The sequence below is a fragment of the Pygoscelis adeliae genome, unplaced genomic scaffold, assembly GCF_000699105.1.
Source record: "Pygoscelis adeliae isolate BGI_AS28 unplaced genomic scaffold, ASM69910v1 Scaffold171, whole genome shotgun sequence".
Classification (NCBI taxonomy): Eukaryota; Metazoa; Chordata; class Aves; order Sphenisciformes; family Spheniscidae; genus Pygoscelis; species Pygoscelis adeliae.
The window spans coordinates 2,647,989-2,664,601 of NW_008824186.1; the positions used below are offsets into that span (position 1 = coordinate 2,647,989).

A 16,613-nucleotide genomic window follows, 5' to 3' on the forward strand; every position below is an offset into this window, starting at 1 on the left:
CCTATTGAGTAGCTTTATTTTTACACTTTATTTTTACCTAAATCTCAGCAATCTGTTGGGTACAAATGCAGCATCTTCAGTGATGGCTGTTTCTTGGGCAGTGCTGTACTAGAACTGTTTGAGAATGTGGCATACGCCTATGGGATTATCAACTCATATTTCTGTGACACCATCCACAAAAGCACCAAGGAGCCTTAGTGAGGATTTTAAGGTATGTCTTCAAAAGCTATACTAATTTTTCATTAAGTTTTTGTACCCTCATTGGTCCAATGGACTTTAATTTTAAAGGTTGTCAGGCTATTCCCATATAAAGAAAAGATTTCCCACTTAACTGTGAAAGCATCTTGATGCATATCTAAATTCTTGTTGATATGATGAAACATTGTCATTTCTAATGTATGTGTCACCCTTAATTACTATTCAGATTCAGTATCATGCCATGACTTGTTCTATATAGATGTCCTGGAATTTCAGGTATGTGGTGGTTTCAGACCACAAATGTGGCCAACCTCACAAATGTGAGGCCAACTACAAAACACTTGAGCAAATATTAAAACTTCAAATGCTAGCCAACCAGATCATATCTGGGCACTTTACTATTATGAAATAAATTATTCCACAAGGAAAATGACAAACATGCAGTATATGAAACTGAGCTCCAGAACTCTGCTGCCCTCACCAGAGCCAACACTTGTGCTGAAGATGGATATCCCCTAATTATCAACAGGAATAGCAATGCGTATACATGATAATTGTATTCTTGTCACTGGCATAGTGAAGAGATGCTCCCATCTGTTGAAGACATTTTACCCTATCCTGTGGAGAGACAGAATGTAGGTGTGAAATTGCCTGTTGTGTCACATACGCATGTATGTCCCTGGTACACTATTTTGCACCATGGGAAAGCTGGTAACTTTTTCTTCTGAGGTTGCTTTGAAATTCATCATGTTTGGAATCATCTATACATCACTTGAGTTTGAGGGACATCAGTCTTACTGGTGTCTGAAACTTCAGTGGAAGATAATCCTAAATTCTTCCTTTGTAATTAGCAAATATGGTTAATATGCTCCTTGCTGGACATATTAAATGGAATATAGTGCACACTAAATTGGAGTGCTGAAAATAGAAGGGCACTGTTTATTAGTGGTGGATGCTTCCAAGCGTTTGACTACAAGACAAGTCAGGTTTTGCAAAATATTTGGCCTTGGAATGTTTTCTGTGGCTCCTTCTGCCACCCTATAAAACTAGTTCAATTTGCTAATGGTAACGTGCTGTCTAGGAGTGATGCCACCACCGCTCAGTAAAATGGCTAAGTTTACTTGAACAGACCAGTAAAACATTAGACACTGTCTTCCATGAACTAGACTTATGCCCTAATTATCTTACATGAGTATGAATCAGTCTAAATTCCTAAAAGTTAGTGTTCAGTAGTAGTAGTAAGGAGATCAGGATCTGATGGTCATAAGGTTATTTCTAACCTCAAGTCCCACCATCCTATCGTTCTGCCTGCCTTTGGGTGGCTAAGGCCTTAGTCCTCTATATAGGGACTAGGAGTTCTGCCATTAACTTCACTGGGATCAAGATCAACTTCTACAGTGCAAATAGTAAAGCATTATGCAACTGTTGTAAGATACTTGTGTAAGTCTAATTAGATCAGGATGAACTGCATTCTCCTTTCCTCAGGGAGTTATGTATGGTACACCTTGATTGGAAGAGGACACAGATCTAGCCAGATTGAATCATTAAATGGAAATATAAGACAATGAACATTAGCCACTTAGTTCATTTCATAAATTCTAATAATTAAAACTGCATGTGCAATAAGAGTGGCTATTCCAGATATCCAAGTAAGAAAAATGCACCTTTGATATGTTGTGGCATAGGCATAACGAAAACATTTAGTTAATGGAGGATCTATGTAATAAAAGTTACCATACAGAACCTGCAGTTGGAAATATATAAGCACATTTCCCAACAGAATTTCACTACGTCACAATTCATTAAGAAAATCGGCAATAACTGACAAGATAGGCACAAAATGGATTTTCGTGTTGCTGGGATGAAGTATGGCTCCCAGCAATTAATGGGTTTAGTCATATTAAGCAGATAAATAATGCTATCTGACATTACAGTATTTCACATTACACTAAAATTTTGTAATGTTTGCTCATAATATGACTTGAAATATGTTACCTAGGAAAAAAAATGTTATCTCTGGAACAGTCAAACCCCATTAGAAACCTTAGGCTTGAAAAATCACAATGTTAACAGTCATATCCCCTAGCAAAGGTTTGCTTTCCTTAAATAGTGTTAAATTTAAACCCAGAAGCTCTAGTCTCTTTGGAGTTACTCTTCCTTAGTGCATTGAGCTTGAAAGGAAAATTTAGTGCACGAAATGTACTGTGCATTACTGGATGTTGGTAAGTGAAACACTATGAAGAGCTGCGGAAAGAAGAGGGTAGCCTTTAGAGTCCTATCACTTCAGTGATACTTATGTTCTCTAAAAAAATGTTCCTGTATTCTGGTTTACAAAAAAAGCTCCTAATCTTAATATGACCCCATTACCCTTACAATGATTGATAAATAATTTGAATATTTAAAATCTCATTCTAGTTGGCATGTTTGCCTTTTTCATAGCTGGATATAGTCTACCCGAGTACCATTCTTTTTGTAAAAAAATATTTTACTGTAAAATACAGTGGATCTAAATTACCAGTTCCTGTTTGCACGAGTAACTCCTCTGATTTTAGCATTGTTACTCATGTAAGTACGGTTTTATACCGGAAAATGCCCAATGTCTTCCAAGCATTAATGGAAATAGAGAACAAACACGGGAACATGATTTTTCTCTCATTTGATGCTAATTCTATTCCAAATTCATTGAGTAATGTGGAAGAAAATGTGATTGCTTGTCAAAGCTCAAATGCAGTTTTCTGTTGGGACAGAACGCAGTGGATTTGGAAGTGTCATGTTTAGCTGAAGGCAGTGATGCTTAGTGTCTCAGGACCCAACTCCCACTGAATTTCAACAAGAGATAGTGAACAACCTTCCCTTGGGCTTCAGTAAAAATCCTTGGCTTAAGTATCCAGTCTGAGCTGCAGGAAACAAGCTTTTTTTGAGGTCTTTTAAGGTATTGTTTCCTGAAACAGCAGAGGATAATGTAAGTGCAGAGAGAGTACTACAATTCTGTAAAATATAAAAATGTTAAAATTTAGTACAAAAGGACTACTAAAAAAAAAAAAAGTTCTCAAGGTTGTTAGGATTATTGACTACAGTAAACCTTTCCAAATCCAAGTCATAAACAAAACAGGTAATCTTTTACATGTGCCAGGATACAATTTTATTGCTTCTCAGATAACACTGCATTTAGGCATTTATTTAACTTGAGGGTACTGGAAGAGCAAAAATGGTTCGCTTATGTCTTATGACATTTGTCCTACTGTACGTTAGTGGAAGAGGTAGGGACTTTTCAGAGACATTGCTGGCAATGTCATAAGAAGTGCACACCAAAAGCTTAATAATTGTGCTAGCAAGAACAGGTAATGTCTGCCAGACTCTGATATCTAGATTTAATTGTCTTCAATTGGAAGATGTAAAATATTTCACCACAGTTCTTATATAACCTCATAAAAATGACACTGTTTATGGAGGTCACAGTTCTGCATTGTCTCACCATTTTCACAGATTTGTTAAATTGCTGAAGTGTATCACATCCTGGGAGTCTCAAAACTTCTCTCTGGATGGTTGTGTGATGACCAGTGTGTGATGCTGTACACCAAACCTTCAAGGAACCTCCAGTGAACACTGCTGTGGAGCCCTAATCTCCTAGTATTAGTGTTCAGAACAGATTCTAGTGATAGCAATAGCAACTATGTCTATTGGACTTATTTCTAGCTTTTTCTTTTTTTTAGTGAGGTGAAGAAGAAACAGTTGGTGCCGTATGTCCAGCTGCTGTTCGTAGATGACCACCCAGTGTTGCAGGAGCTGCCAATGACCCAGTGCTTTGGGAACTACGGGCTTTAAAGGGCTGCTTCTTGCTTTCACATCACCTCTCTATCCTAGTCTGTGTTAGTGTTATTGCACCTTCATAGTATCAAAAAGAAGTACTGGTTTTATTGTGCTTATTTTAAAACCAGTACATTTAAAAACAACAAAACGTAGGTAAGTTGGGTATATAAAAATATACATGTAACAGCTCACATTATACAGTAAAAAAGAAAGCACCTGTGTGGAAAGCTTACCCCTTTCTTTGGAAGGAAAGCCGTCTTCATGTAGTTGCTTCAGTAACACGTACTTACACGTATATACATATAAAACCAGAACTTCAGCCACATAAATCTGTTCTCTTATGCGGCAGAGAAGACAGAAGGCCCAGAGGGGTGATATGTCTCATTCTTTCTCCATCACAGAACTGCTGCCATTCACACTGTGTGAACAAGAGTACGGCTTGGGTAAAGTGCGAAAAGCATGAGATAAATTATGCTCCATGTGGCATAATTCCTCCCAGGAAACAGCATAACCAACAGCCTACAAACAATTGTACGTTATTCTGTTGTCAGAAGGAGCAGCTGTCACTATGAACTCTACAATCCTCGCTGAGGAATGCCAGCACAGGGTGTTGGGCCACGTGTGCTGTCTCTGCACTGTGATGGGGGTTAGAGAGAAGGGCCAGTTGTACATGTTGCACTTGTAAAGCTATGAGCCAGAGGGCTGCTGGATACCTTCCTCAGCACCTCTGGCCCAAACTGGGAGAGAAAAACAGTGTGGAGAAAAAGGTTGTGGATCTTGTTGTATCAAACCTTTTCTCTGGATGGGAGGGTAAAAGTATAACTCTAAATTGTTATATGCTATTAAAAAAGATGACTAAATAACTTAGTCTGTTTAAAAATTAGGTTTCTTTCTAATCCTAGCTGCATTTCACTATAGTAAAAATGGGTATTTGAAGAAAATATTTCACTACTAAAGATCCTTGCAATTATGTTTTAGAAGTGCCTTTTCCAGGTCAGGCTCTAATCTATTAAGAAAAGTTACATTTTTATGTTTTCCAAAATAAAACTGTAGTAATTAGATATTGTATTTAACCATGTGAAAAGAGTAAAAAGCTATTTCTACGCAGTTTCTGAGGTAATAAGCTGGCATGTTAAAAATATATTAATGCAAGTCATTCGGTTGTGAGTGTGTCTCTTGTCCATCTTCCCCAAAAAGACGATGGACACGGTGATTTCAGTAAAGTGGAGAAAAGGTCTGTGGCATAACGGTTGGTACACTGTATCATAGTTCGTCATGGTTTCTTGTGAGGTCCTCCCCATAATTAGTAGCTTGACTTCCAACAAACATATTCCAGTTGTCTAGAACCTCCTCTTTCGTTAACTTTTGATCCTGGTGGAAGGAAAATAAAATCTCTGTAAGAACATTTTCAAAGCTAAGTAAAAGACACACCAGCACAGACTTACAAGAGCCCTGGGAAATAGACAGTTCTTCAAAGCAGCAGACTGCACGTTCAGGAACCACTGTAGCTGTCATGGTGAGTGAAATTTGGACCCCAGTGGAAGACAGAAGCCCCACTGACTTCAGGTGGGTCAAACTGTTAAATGAAAGTTCTTTATAATTGTCTCACTGCCGAACAGTATATGGGTTATCTGGTACGCAGTTTTGCCTTGTGGTTTAGTTTTGCTTTCCTGACAGTAAAAATGAAAATCCTCTGGTGTATTTTGTTGAAGATGGCTGCTTATGTTAGCAATTTACACACTCTCTGTGTAAGAGTGTTTTGACTTTTCAGGTTCCAACTTTGCTCACTTTACACTTCTGAAGATCACCATCTGGGATCTACTGAGCCATTAATCTCCCACGTTAGAGGACGTGGATGTATTGAGCCAGTCTTTAAGTCAAAGATGTGTGTTTGATTACAGAAATGGGGTTTTTTTGCTAGCTCCTATGTAATATATCTCTTCTTTTTCTCTTGCAGTCTAAATAAGCATACAAAAACCACTCATAAAAGGAAGAATATTTCTACTGTGTTACAACTTCCAGGTTTAAGATGATAAATAATTTATCTAACGTAATGAAAGCCAATGGGACTTCTAGAGCTGATAAAGTATTTTACTACTTTTACTTTGTGATTCTAACCCTACCAACTGAAATTGGCATTGATACATTAACACACTAGCAATTCTAGCCTCTAAAACTCCATTTGAACTGTACTAATAAGAAAAGTTATTGGGAAGAATTTCTTGCTAACTGTAGTTATTTACAATGTTTTAAAAAAACACAACACTTTATATAACTTTTTAAAAAAGTATACTAGAACACTTAAGTACCTTGTCTACATCCGATTCATAGACCAAGTGCCTGGCTTCAGCTAGTGCGTGATCATAGTCTTGTGGGAGAATCCAGTGCTGAATCTCCTCTTTGTCCATCTTTCCATCCTTGTTGAGGTCACGAAAATCTGAAAACTGTTCACGCTCTGTAATCACCCAGTCAGGCTCTGGTCCACCCTCTTCATTTGCAAACATATCAGCTGGAGAGGAAATAAAGGTCTCACTTGAGTCATGTTTAATTTGCAAATTATGCACAAACTAAAGACACAGTGTTCCTCAGAGGAAGACTAAACTTTTCACTCTGCACAGGTTTCTTTGTACAGAAAATGAAATGTGGGGTGTAAATAGAGTAGCTGTGCATATCTTCTCTCAGGCCTAATTCTTCACTGCTGGTGATCCTGTCCATTCTTACATTACCCTTGTATCGTAACTGTGCACTGCTGGTGAGGCTAACATGAGAGGTCAACCTGCCCAAAGGCCATCATCCACTGAATTTCAGAATGAAAAAAAATCTTTAAGGATCTTTAGCTAAATAGCAATCATAAGCTTTAGTACTGGGCTCAGTCATGTGGGGAGAAAGGAACGCAGCACTTTTATCTTGTCCCTGCCAGCAAATGTCTTTGTGTATAAGATCAGACGCCAGCTAGCAGAGTGGCTAAGGGAAGAAAGGCACAGGGGAAATTTAGGAAAACAAAAATTGCTAAATGGAACTTGAATGTTTTTGTCCTGCTTTTAGAGAGGTCTGTGTAAGAGAAATTCATCTTAGTAGATGAGTCCATTTTTAACCACGCAGTGCTGCAGCACACTCCAGTAGAAGGTATTCTTCTACAAAGAAGGACCTGGAGAAGTGATTATGAATCAGCGGTGCATTGTGTGAGAAACCACAGGCAGTGTACTTGTCATAGATTGGTACCTTGGGATGGAGTACCATTTGTGACATAGGATGCATAGATTACGTACGTGAGCTGCTCTGTATATCAGTCCTGAGCTATATTTAAGAAGGAAAATGCCACAGTGGCAGCGGCTATCTATATAAACAGTTGGGAGAGTAGCAGTGATTATTAAGAGCAAGTGATTTGTAACTGTTCTTTACAGCATAGGCCTTCCAAATGATGAGTAGTGTGTCCATTTTATCCTTCTGGTCATTGTGGCCAATCGTTTCCTGCTGATCAGGGCTGCTTATTCCTCAAGCCTTCCACTTTTCTATTTATAATTAAAACCTGCTTTGTAAGTGCACCCCACATGGATGGTCTCAGGGCCAGAGGCTGGCTGGTATCTATAGAAGTATAAATGCTGGTCTCAAATCTAGGAATAACCTCCGCCCACCCTGCAGTGTAAGCGTGTACACTAGGCTTAAGTTCTCTATTGGTAGAACTGTGCACAGTGTCCCTGAAATACTCTATTACCTGCTCACGCACAGCAAGAATTTAGTTCCCTGCTTAACATGACTAGAGATATTTTGCTTCGCTGCTTCTGTAAAATCTACACCAAATTTTGTAAAAGACAAAATAGGAGGAAGGAAGGAGGAGGAGGGAGGAATCGTTCTATAACCTTCAGGAGATTTCCCCATCAAATACCTGATGTAGAGACTGAAATTTTTGGAGTTCTTTTTGTTGTTCCTTATAAACTACCAAAGAAGAGATTTGGTTTTATGTTTGTTTTTTAACCCCAGCTTGATCAAAAATAAAAGATATTACATCTGAAAAAGGGAAGTAGGAATATTTTAAGTATAGTTTTCCTCAACTCATGAAGAAAACTTCAGACAACACATTCACTTTCTTTTCTCATTTTTTTAAAGTGCAAATTATATTGTTTATTTGAAGCAACTGACACGTCCTGTCAATTTGATTTTTATCATCCTTGCCAATGTGGGGTGATCGTGACTAGAACATTCTATGTTCCTATCTATAGAAGACAAGAAAAACCAGCATTCACATGGTAACAAATGTTGACAATTACCTTATAATTATATGTAGGTAATGTCACTGAATGAACTGAAATTACTGTGGAAATTATACTGCTCTGTTATTTCAGTCATAAATGAATAGCATTCACATTCTGAGGCTAAATATAATTTACAAGGAATAGAAACCCCCTGCCATTAATTAACGTGTGTATATTGTTCCTGATTATATGTGAAGTGATCTTTATAGCACCACTAGAAATGGAAAGATTCATCTGAGTTTAAACTAATGCTTTCCTGGTGCTACTTTCTTCATTTAAAACCTATCAAAGTGAGTGTAGTGGAAGAAGTTAGCTTTTGGTATCAGCGTAACGATTCAAAAGGCTAAAACATATTATGTACTGGTAATCTCCAGTCCTGCTTCCATTTTTCTCTTCATAGGCCTAAGTGCAAGAGAGCAGCTAACTGCCTAGTGTGACTAAAGTTTGTGCAAATTAACTGTGACTGATCTGCTGTTGATGTTTCCCATTTTGTTCTCTTTCTGCCACCGAAGTAATGCACAGCTGACTTTCACGCACTTCACAACTTCGAGAGTCCTAAATCTGAGTGCTATTTTTAGAGTTCATTTTTAATGCATCTTATATTTCTAGAAGAAACATAATGGCATCACCATACAAATCATTAGAGAAGTATGGGTACTTACTAATTAGGAAAATAACTAGTAGAAAAAAGGTGAATTTTCTTTTTTGCAATGTGTGCTTCCCAGCTATTTTGCATAGTCAAGTACCATTCAAACTTGGGAAGAGACTAATTCACTTTCTGATCCTCCTGCATTTCTAAACAATGCCTTCAAAAAGCTGTTACTGTGGTCAAGTATACAGGGAGTATTCCTGTCATGAAAAATATTCCAGACCCTCTTAGCCAAATTATACAAGAGTAAGAGGAGGATTTTATGCTGTAATGTGTGAGGAACCTTTTGCTGATGATGTTGCTATCTGCGTAAAATGAAATTAAATGTTCTGGGTTGGGTGGCTGGTTTAAAACAGTTGAACTGGAGCACAGAAAGGTTCATCTTTGGGTTGTTAATACTGCTGCAAATTTGAGAGAAGATGGACTGTAGATTATATAAGAAACAAACCTCAACACTTACCAATGTACTCATCTTGATCCACAAAACCATCCTCGTTTTTGTCTATGTCTTCTAAGGTTTCCTGGAAAATAGTTTTACATCGAAGTCATCAAGAGAGAGAGAACTGAGAATTCTGGCTACTCGCCTCTTTGATCATTTCACGTTTTGAGGCCTTCACCTGCCCTTGTACACAGGCAAATGTACTCTCACTGACTCCGGTGTGATTGTTGTTTATACAATGAATATACAAATATCCTTTCATGTTGAAAAACTTCCCTGCATGAATGAACTGGACATCATGCTTAAGTTTTAAGTTAGGGGCAGATACACGCTTGCATCAAACACTTAGCTGCTGTGTGTCAGCATACCCTTCCTTTTATTTTGGTGTAACTCGGTGCCCCAAAACTGTTTCTTGATTCCATTTAGGAGCTGTCTAAGTGCATTTAACGAATCTTTCTTACACTGAGAGCTCTAAATCAAGTGAATTTCGTGAAAGGCATCCCTTTCCATTCCCCATTTGGCTATTATGTGTGCGTCTCTTTCTAAACCCTGTGCAGAAAGATTAGAGAAGCATTTCAAAGCTCATCCAAAAAAATAAAAGTAAAAATAATGTCATTGGTTTTGCTCTGCTTACTAAGACAACGATGTCTTTCATATGCTCAAACTCCTCTGGGTGAAGGAAAGCAGTGAATTCTTCACGAGTGGCAGCTAAGTCTCCATCCAGATCTGCAGTTTTGAACCGTCTTTCATCTCTGGGCAGCATTTTTTTAAAACTGTGCTGATCGGTTGCATCTTGGAATTCTTCTGGATTTTCTGCAAATTAATCAAGACGATCTCAAAACTATGTTCCTTTAAAAACGTATCACCACAACGAAGCACCCCAATTTGCTGTTAGAGTCTAGAAATACAAACGCTTGTTGCCAGAATAGCTGCTGTGTTAAAATGGAACTTCTCTTTCCTGTGAAGTTTTAAATTCAGAGGTCAAGCACTTGGTTTGATTTTTAAAGGTGACTTAGTAGTATAGGTAAATGTCTGAGTACGTCTTCCGTTGCAATCCAGGACAATGGATTTTGCAGTATTGTATATTACCCTTCATAGATTTATTTTTTTTTTAATCTGCTTTTACAAGCATTGCTTAGGCAATATTTGGGGCAGATTTCATTCACAGAAGTTGTATTCTTCTTAGGAATCAATATGAACTATACAACTTTTTCAAAAAGCAAGCAAACCAAAGAAAAGTGATTTCAGAAGCTGGCAGACTGACTGAAATTATCTAACTGCTACGCCTCTGCTACAGGGAACCTAACAATTATTTTCAGTTTAAAACAATGACATTTTTTCAGGGTGTTCGGTGGCATAAAACAAATGGTATTTGATAGAATTTTTAAAATAGGATCACTAAACGGACTTCAAACATGAAAAAAACCCTCATATTTCACAATTCACATGTTGGGAGACAAACACAGTTGAAAAAGACTAGGCCAGGAATCACAGATGGGAAGTTTAAGTGTGCATTAACACAAGACCACAATGTAGAAGCTGTTCTCCAAATCTTGGGGATTACAGAGACCAAAGACAAAGAGCTGAGAAGGTCTCCCAGGGATACTGCTGCAGGGATTGCGTGTCAAATACTTCCTTCCACAAATGTAATAAGCTCAATTTTAATCTAAAGCAGACTTTGTACTTATTACTGCTACTGGAAGCTTGCTCCAGAAAGTGCCTCTATGGTAGGCAGATATTGTCTTCTCATTTCCAGTATAAATGGTCAATTAATACCAATTTATTGTTCTGTCAGCATTGCCCTTTAGCTTAAGTGATCTCTTCTCCTTTCCCTTCGTTAACTTATAAAAAGCAAAGGGAATGTATGTGGGGGGAAAAAAAGATTGAGGTATATTTTTTAACACGTTTCTTTTGCCTGATTTGTTAAGGATTTTCATTTGCAGTTGATCACAGTCTGAAGCATGTTATTCTGCAAGAACTATTTTAATCAATAACTTTGCTATAGCTTAGACCCAGCCTAAATTTTTAGCATCTAGACTCTTAAGAGTTTAGAGAGACTGAATTAACAAATACCGGTTAATTACACAATATATTCTTTTTTAATTAAAGTACCATTTTTAATGTTAAAGAAATATATATTTCTAACTGGAGGAGACTTTAGTTCAGCTTTGTTAGTACATTTAATAATCCCTCTGCAAAACCTTCTCTGTGCTGGTGACCCATGTGGAAATGGCTGCAATAAACAACTAAGAAGTGCTTTTGACCTCTGAGCATCTGTAAAATTTAATGTGATTTTCAAGAGTCCTAAATGTGACACCAAACTCCTGTTGACTCTAAGGCATGAAATCATGCTTTATAATCTCAATAGTCTTTGAGCATATAATCTGAAAATGTTATCTTACCTAGATAATAACCGTATGTGGCTTGTTTGTATTCTTCCCAGGCAATTTTATTGTCCTTGTTTAGATCATAGTCTTTCCAAACTTTAGCCACGTTTTCATAGATATAGCGTTTCTGTACCCGTTTAATCCAGTTTTTTAATTCCTCTGTTGTGAGATAGCCATCTTTGTTGTCATCTATTCTATCCACAATCTTCCTGTAAAAAGAAACCAGCATCCTTAGGAGTTGACAGAAAAACAAACCACATGTCAGTCCAATTTTAGTAATCTTTATCTGGCCCTGATTTTCCACAAAAACGCAGTGCCCAAAACTTATAAAGCTGTCCTACTGGCTAAGGCTTTCTTGCATTTTTCAGATTATCTTAAGGGATATGTCTCTATTCATTATTCAATATTGCTATGAATAATTGAAATGGAACTCGCACGATCAAAATTAGTGAACAAAGTACCTCATATAATACCTGGATTTCTTAGCTTGTATCTACTTATGGGGACCTGTTCTTCACTGTCAATAGGGAGTGGCCATGCTGGGCTCAGAGTAGGAGACGCTAACTTCACCTTGGGAGAAAGCCTGTACTGCAGCTTGCTGGAGGCAACCAGGGCAAAAAACTAGGATTTCGTGGACACCTGCAGTTTCTCCTGTGGCTTTCCAGCAGACTGACGCTAGAGTGGAGTGAGTTATATGACTGTGTAATGCTGGGCACGTACACCATGTACAGTCTTCCCTTCCATTCCTGTCCCTCCACTTCTGTTTCTTTTCTTTCTTTTCCAGCAAAAAGCAGTATTGCTTGTGTTGTCAGGAATGCTTGTTACTCACTAAAGCAATAGCTGGTCTACAGCAGGTCTCCAGTCATTGCTGGCAGTTGGGCTATAAGCCACTGTCCTGTATAAAGCTGCTAGCCTGAAGTCCTGTTGAAATCAGCAGGAGTAAGGTACTGGTGTACTCCCAGGGAAACTTCCATCTTTGAAAAAGTTCTACACACAGCTGCAGATAAAACTGACCTGAAAAACTATGTTAAAAAAAAAAAGAGGCAACGTTCTCCTACACCATTTAGGTCCTCTGCAATAAATCTCTCAAGGGATGCCTGTAATTGCTAAACGCCACCAGTTTGGGTTTGAGCTTGTAAAACTGGCTTCTGTCCCAGCTACAGTGGTAGACCAGATAATAAAACCTTTATCTACAATAAGAATGAAGCTTTAATCCCACAACTTGTAGGTAAGCTTGTGTTATATTCTGGGCGCTGACCTGCAGGAAACTATGTACCCTGCTCCTGGAAGTGGGGCAGGTAGCACCATGTCTCTTCTGCGCATCCAGATTGGCTTTAGGCACATCAGCAGTTTTAACCCTTGTATCACTGCTCATGAGGTACAGGAGCAAACTGCCTGTAGTTGCACTGCACCTAGTTTGGTGACCACCTCAAGATAATCTGAATGACCATTCCCCATAGGCTGAATCACCATGCCTGTGGTGATTATATGTTGTTTGTAAGAAGGGGTAAGAGCAGGAGTTGACTTACCTAAATCCTGACTTGAGACTCAACAGGTGAGCTCCCTAAACCTCCAGGCAGCCAAAGGACACAGGGAAAAGTTCTGTACTTTTAAATATTCTTTTCAATTCAACATCTTGGTTCTCCACAAAGAAACTGACCCTGGCCAATTGGAACTGTTCAACTAGTGAAGTGATGTCTTTTCCTGAGCCTTAGTTATGAATGTAGTAAGTAGAGTCAAGTAACAGCAGCAGCAGCTTCTGCTGAATTTCCAGCAATCTTATGTGAGTCTGATAGTATCAGATTGAATTTATAAACATGCCATTTCTGAGCTACGGGGGGAAAAAAGAGGCTGATGAATTTGCTTTCTGAAGTAGTTAAGTATGAATTAACTGACTAGAAAACCTTTTCTCTTTTGTATAAATCTCATAGGGAACTGGCTGCTAAGGGTCCCTTTCACTGCATGATGGACTGTATTTGTCAATGGATTTGCCCCACAATGAATTTGATTTAATTGGTTTAGCTGATATTTCTTTCTATTGTTAAATGTATTAGTTATAATAAATGATTCTGCTAGTAGCTCTTTAGTATTTTTAACACAAAAGAAGTCAGGACTGTTTACCAGAAAATGTTTCATGCCTCTTCCTTTTCACCCACACTCTTGTTTTTATAGATCCATTGCACCCATGTGCACTATTATTTCACTCTGCTTCCCAGTTGAAGATAGGGACAAAGAAATAGTCTTGCCTACAGGCTCCCAAAGGTATGGGTAAGAAGCTATTGTATGGACTGCGGACCTCACTTTTTATACTGATAATTACCTGTAAAATGGCTCAGGATCATTCTAAGTTTTGTAGCGGAGCTAGCGTACATTGGTCAGTCTGAAAAGCCTTAGTGCCTTTATTTTAAATAGTTAATTCCTGAATACAGCAAAAATTCAAGGAACATGTTAACAGACACAAAATGCCAGCTCATACACAGGAATTTACATGCACAAGTGTGTAATACCTGAAGGCTTACTTTCTCCCTTTAACTTAGGTGGGATTACAGTCATTATTAGTCTCCTACCTCATAATGAAGCTAGAGGGCACATGCAACAGATACATACAACCTGCTATTACAGAGATTTAAGCTGCCAGTCTGCAAAGAGATCTGGTGATGAAACGAAGCTGGGGCAAGGAAATCACTGCTACGAAGTGGGTGAAAGAGGAAGGCTTCCCCTCTGCACCTGATATGACTACAACTTTATGTTGATAAACTCTGGCCTGGGCCTGTATAAAGAACAGAAACATTTATATTGTGAGGATCTGTAATCATCTTCTATGTTCTCTGAAAATGATAGGCCCATCACAAATGGCAGGAAGAAGGTTCAGAGAACTGCAGCCCCACTCCTCTCCTTCTTAGCCCATCTCCAGTCCCTTAATGCAGTCCTTGGATGCTGCACCAGGATTATGCCACGCTTCTCCAAAGCCAGGTGAGTTGTGGTACTGCGCATGGGTGGGCAATGTGTGATTCTTCCCTTGTCAGGTGAGCCAGTGTGGGAGGACAGTGAGAGGGGAGGCCCCTGCCATGGAATCTGTCATAAGGGCAGGTACACTCCCAGGTCATGACATGGGTTGGTATGTGCCATCATCTCAAACCAAGATCATACTGTGCAGCTGCTCCTCCACTGATGCTGCAGGTAGTTGAGTTTGCAGGGCTTTTTCTGTATACTAGCTAGTTCCTTTTTGTTTGCTGGAAGATTATGAGAGTAGCTTTGCATTACTGCTGTCTAGCCCCGGGATTCCAATCCCAGCATCGGTCACTGGGATGACCAATGTGCTGCCACCCTTCCTAAGCAAGGTAAAATAACTTACAAATGCAGCAGCATGCACTTTGGTTACAGCAGCAGACTATATGTTCCTGTTTTCTCCCAAAAAGCATTGAAAAATAGCTTTTCATTAAATGTCTTCTTCCTAAAAGCTACTCACTTGCTGAGAAGTGACACTATTTGTAACCCTCATTGCAGAGGTTGCCCATCACAAAACTGTTTTTCTCGGTATATCTGATTATTAAACCACAACAAAAAGAAGAAAGTTAAGTGTTTTAAAAATCCTCTCTCCCCTCTACCTCCCAGTGTGATATCTGAAATTACGAGGCTAGGAAATGCTAGAAGTTATGAAACTGTCCCACAGGGCCCCCCAGGAACCACATCTCTGATCTTCTACTGCACAATGCTCACCCTACGATGTGGGCTTTGGTCCTCAGAGGGACACTTTAGTCACCTCAATTTAAAAGGTTATTGACTGTGGCTGTAGCTTAACGTGCCCGTGTCACCTCTCCAAGGTGCACGCACTGAGATTGCTAAAAGTTAAGCTTCCTCCCTTGCTGAATTAGCGTTTGTAAAAACTGTTTAAAAACAACTCTATTGTTAAATCATATCCCCAACTAAAGTATCTGTAATTGTGTAAGTGTAGACCAATTTTAGAAAGGCATGGCCATTTTAGTGATACACTCTATGAGAATCTAAGTCATAGATCATGTACGCTGAGAACATGGTTTCTTTTGCTCCTTCTTGAAACAACGTGGATGAAATTGGTCATTTCTGATAACCGCTTTATCTGTTTACTCACTGAGATACAGGTAAGTAAGTAGTGACAGCTTCCAGAAGGATCAAGAGGTCAGCCTGTGAGGTAACAGCGATACTGCACTCTTAGAGCTTATGATGGAACTAGACAGACATACAATGACTAAGTCCCACTCCCTATGGAAGGGCAGTGAAGGCAAAGCTAATCTTAGTGAGAACATGCAGATATTTTAAACTATTTTCTCTTTTTTTAACTACTGTTAAACTTAGTTCTAATTAATGGTCTGACTCCTTGTAGGTGTAAAGGAAGGAAAAACAGTAAAATAAGGCAACCGTTGTATGGACTCTGTTCTTGGCGTAAAGAGCAGCATGGAAGCAAGAGCAACACTGTAAGACAGCGGGCAAAGATGTCACAAGTGGAAAAGCTGTGGGAAGATGGCTTCAAGTGGACTTGTAAATGGAGCTGTGAAGAAGGAATGGTTTAAACTTGATTCAAACTAAGATGGTCCAGGCAAGTGACCCAGAGGCAAGGCGCTGCAGCAGCAAAGCCCTCCAGCAGCGGGTGAGGTCTGTCCGACACCGGGCACAGCACCACACACAGCAGCTCCCTCCACGAGGCTTATGGCTGTAGGACCAGAAAAGGCAGGAAAGAAAAATGCAGAAGTGATCAACTGTTGGTTGCTCGTTTGCAAAACCAGCGGGGTGCGAAAGAAGTCTAACTGAAGAGGTATCACCGGCTACACAGAGGTACAGGGTACTCCAGGAGCCCCTCGCAGTGGGAAGGGGCCAGCCTCCCCCGGGGCCGGGGAGCT

At 39.2% G+C, this 16,613-nt stretch overlaps 1 protein-coding gene across 1 annotated transcript in view; it reads right to left on the minus strand.

Moving 5' to 3' along the window:
- Nucleotides 1-3,297: 3,297 nt before the first annotated feature.
- The window catches only part of RCN1 (reticulocalbin 1, EF-hand calcium binding domain), a 26,858-nt gene continuing 13,542 nt past the window's right edge, over nt 3,298-16,613 (minus strand). Inside the window, exons 2-6 of the mRNA XM_009334578.1 lie at nt 11,752-11,945; nt 9,984-10,162; nt 9,371-9,431; nt 6,318-6,517; nt 3,298-5,379 (exon numbers count right to left, since the gene is read on the minus strand). Of these exons, the coding sequence (XP_009332853.1) occupies nt 5,272-5,379; nt 6,318-6,517; nt 9,371-9,431; nt 9,984-10,162; nt 11,752-11,945 (742 nt within the window). The 3' untranslated portion in view covers nt 3,298-5,271. The remainder of the gene's footprint in view (nt 5,380-6,317; nt 6,518-9,370; nt 9,432-9,983; nt 10,163-11,751; nt 11,946-16,613) is intronic.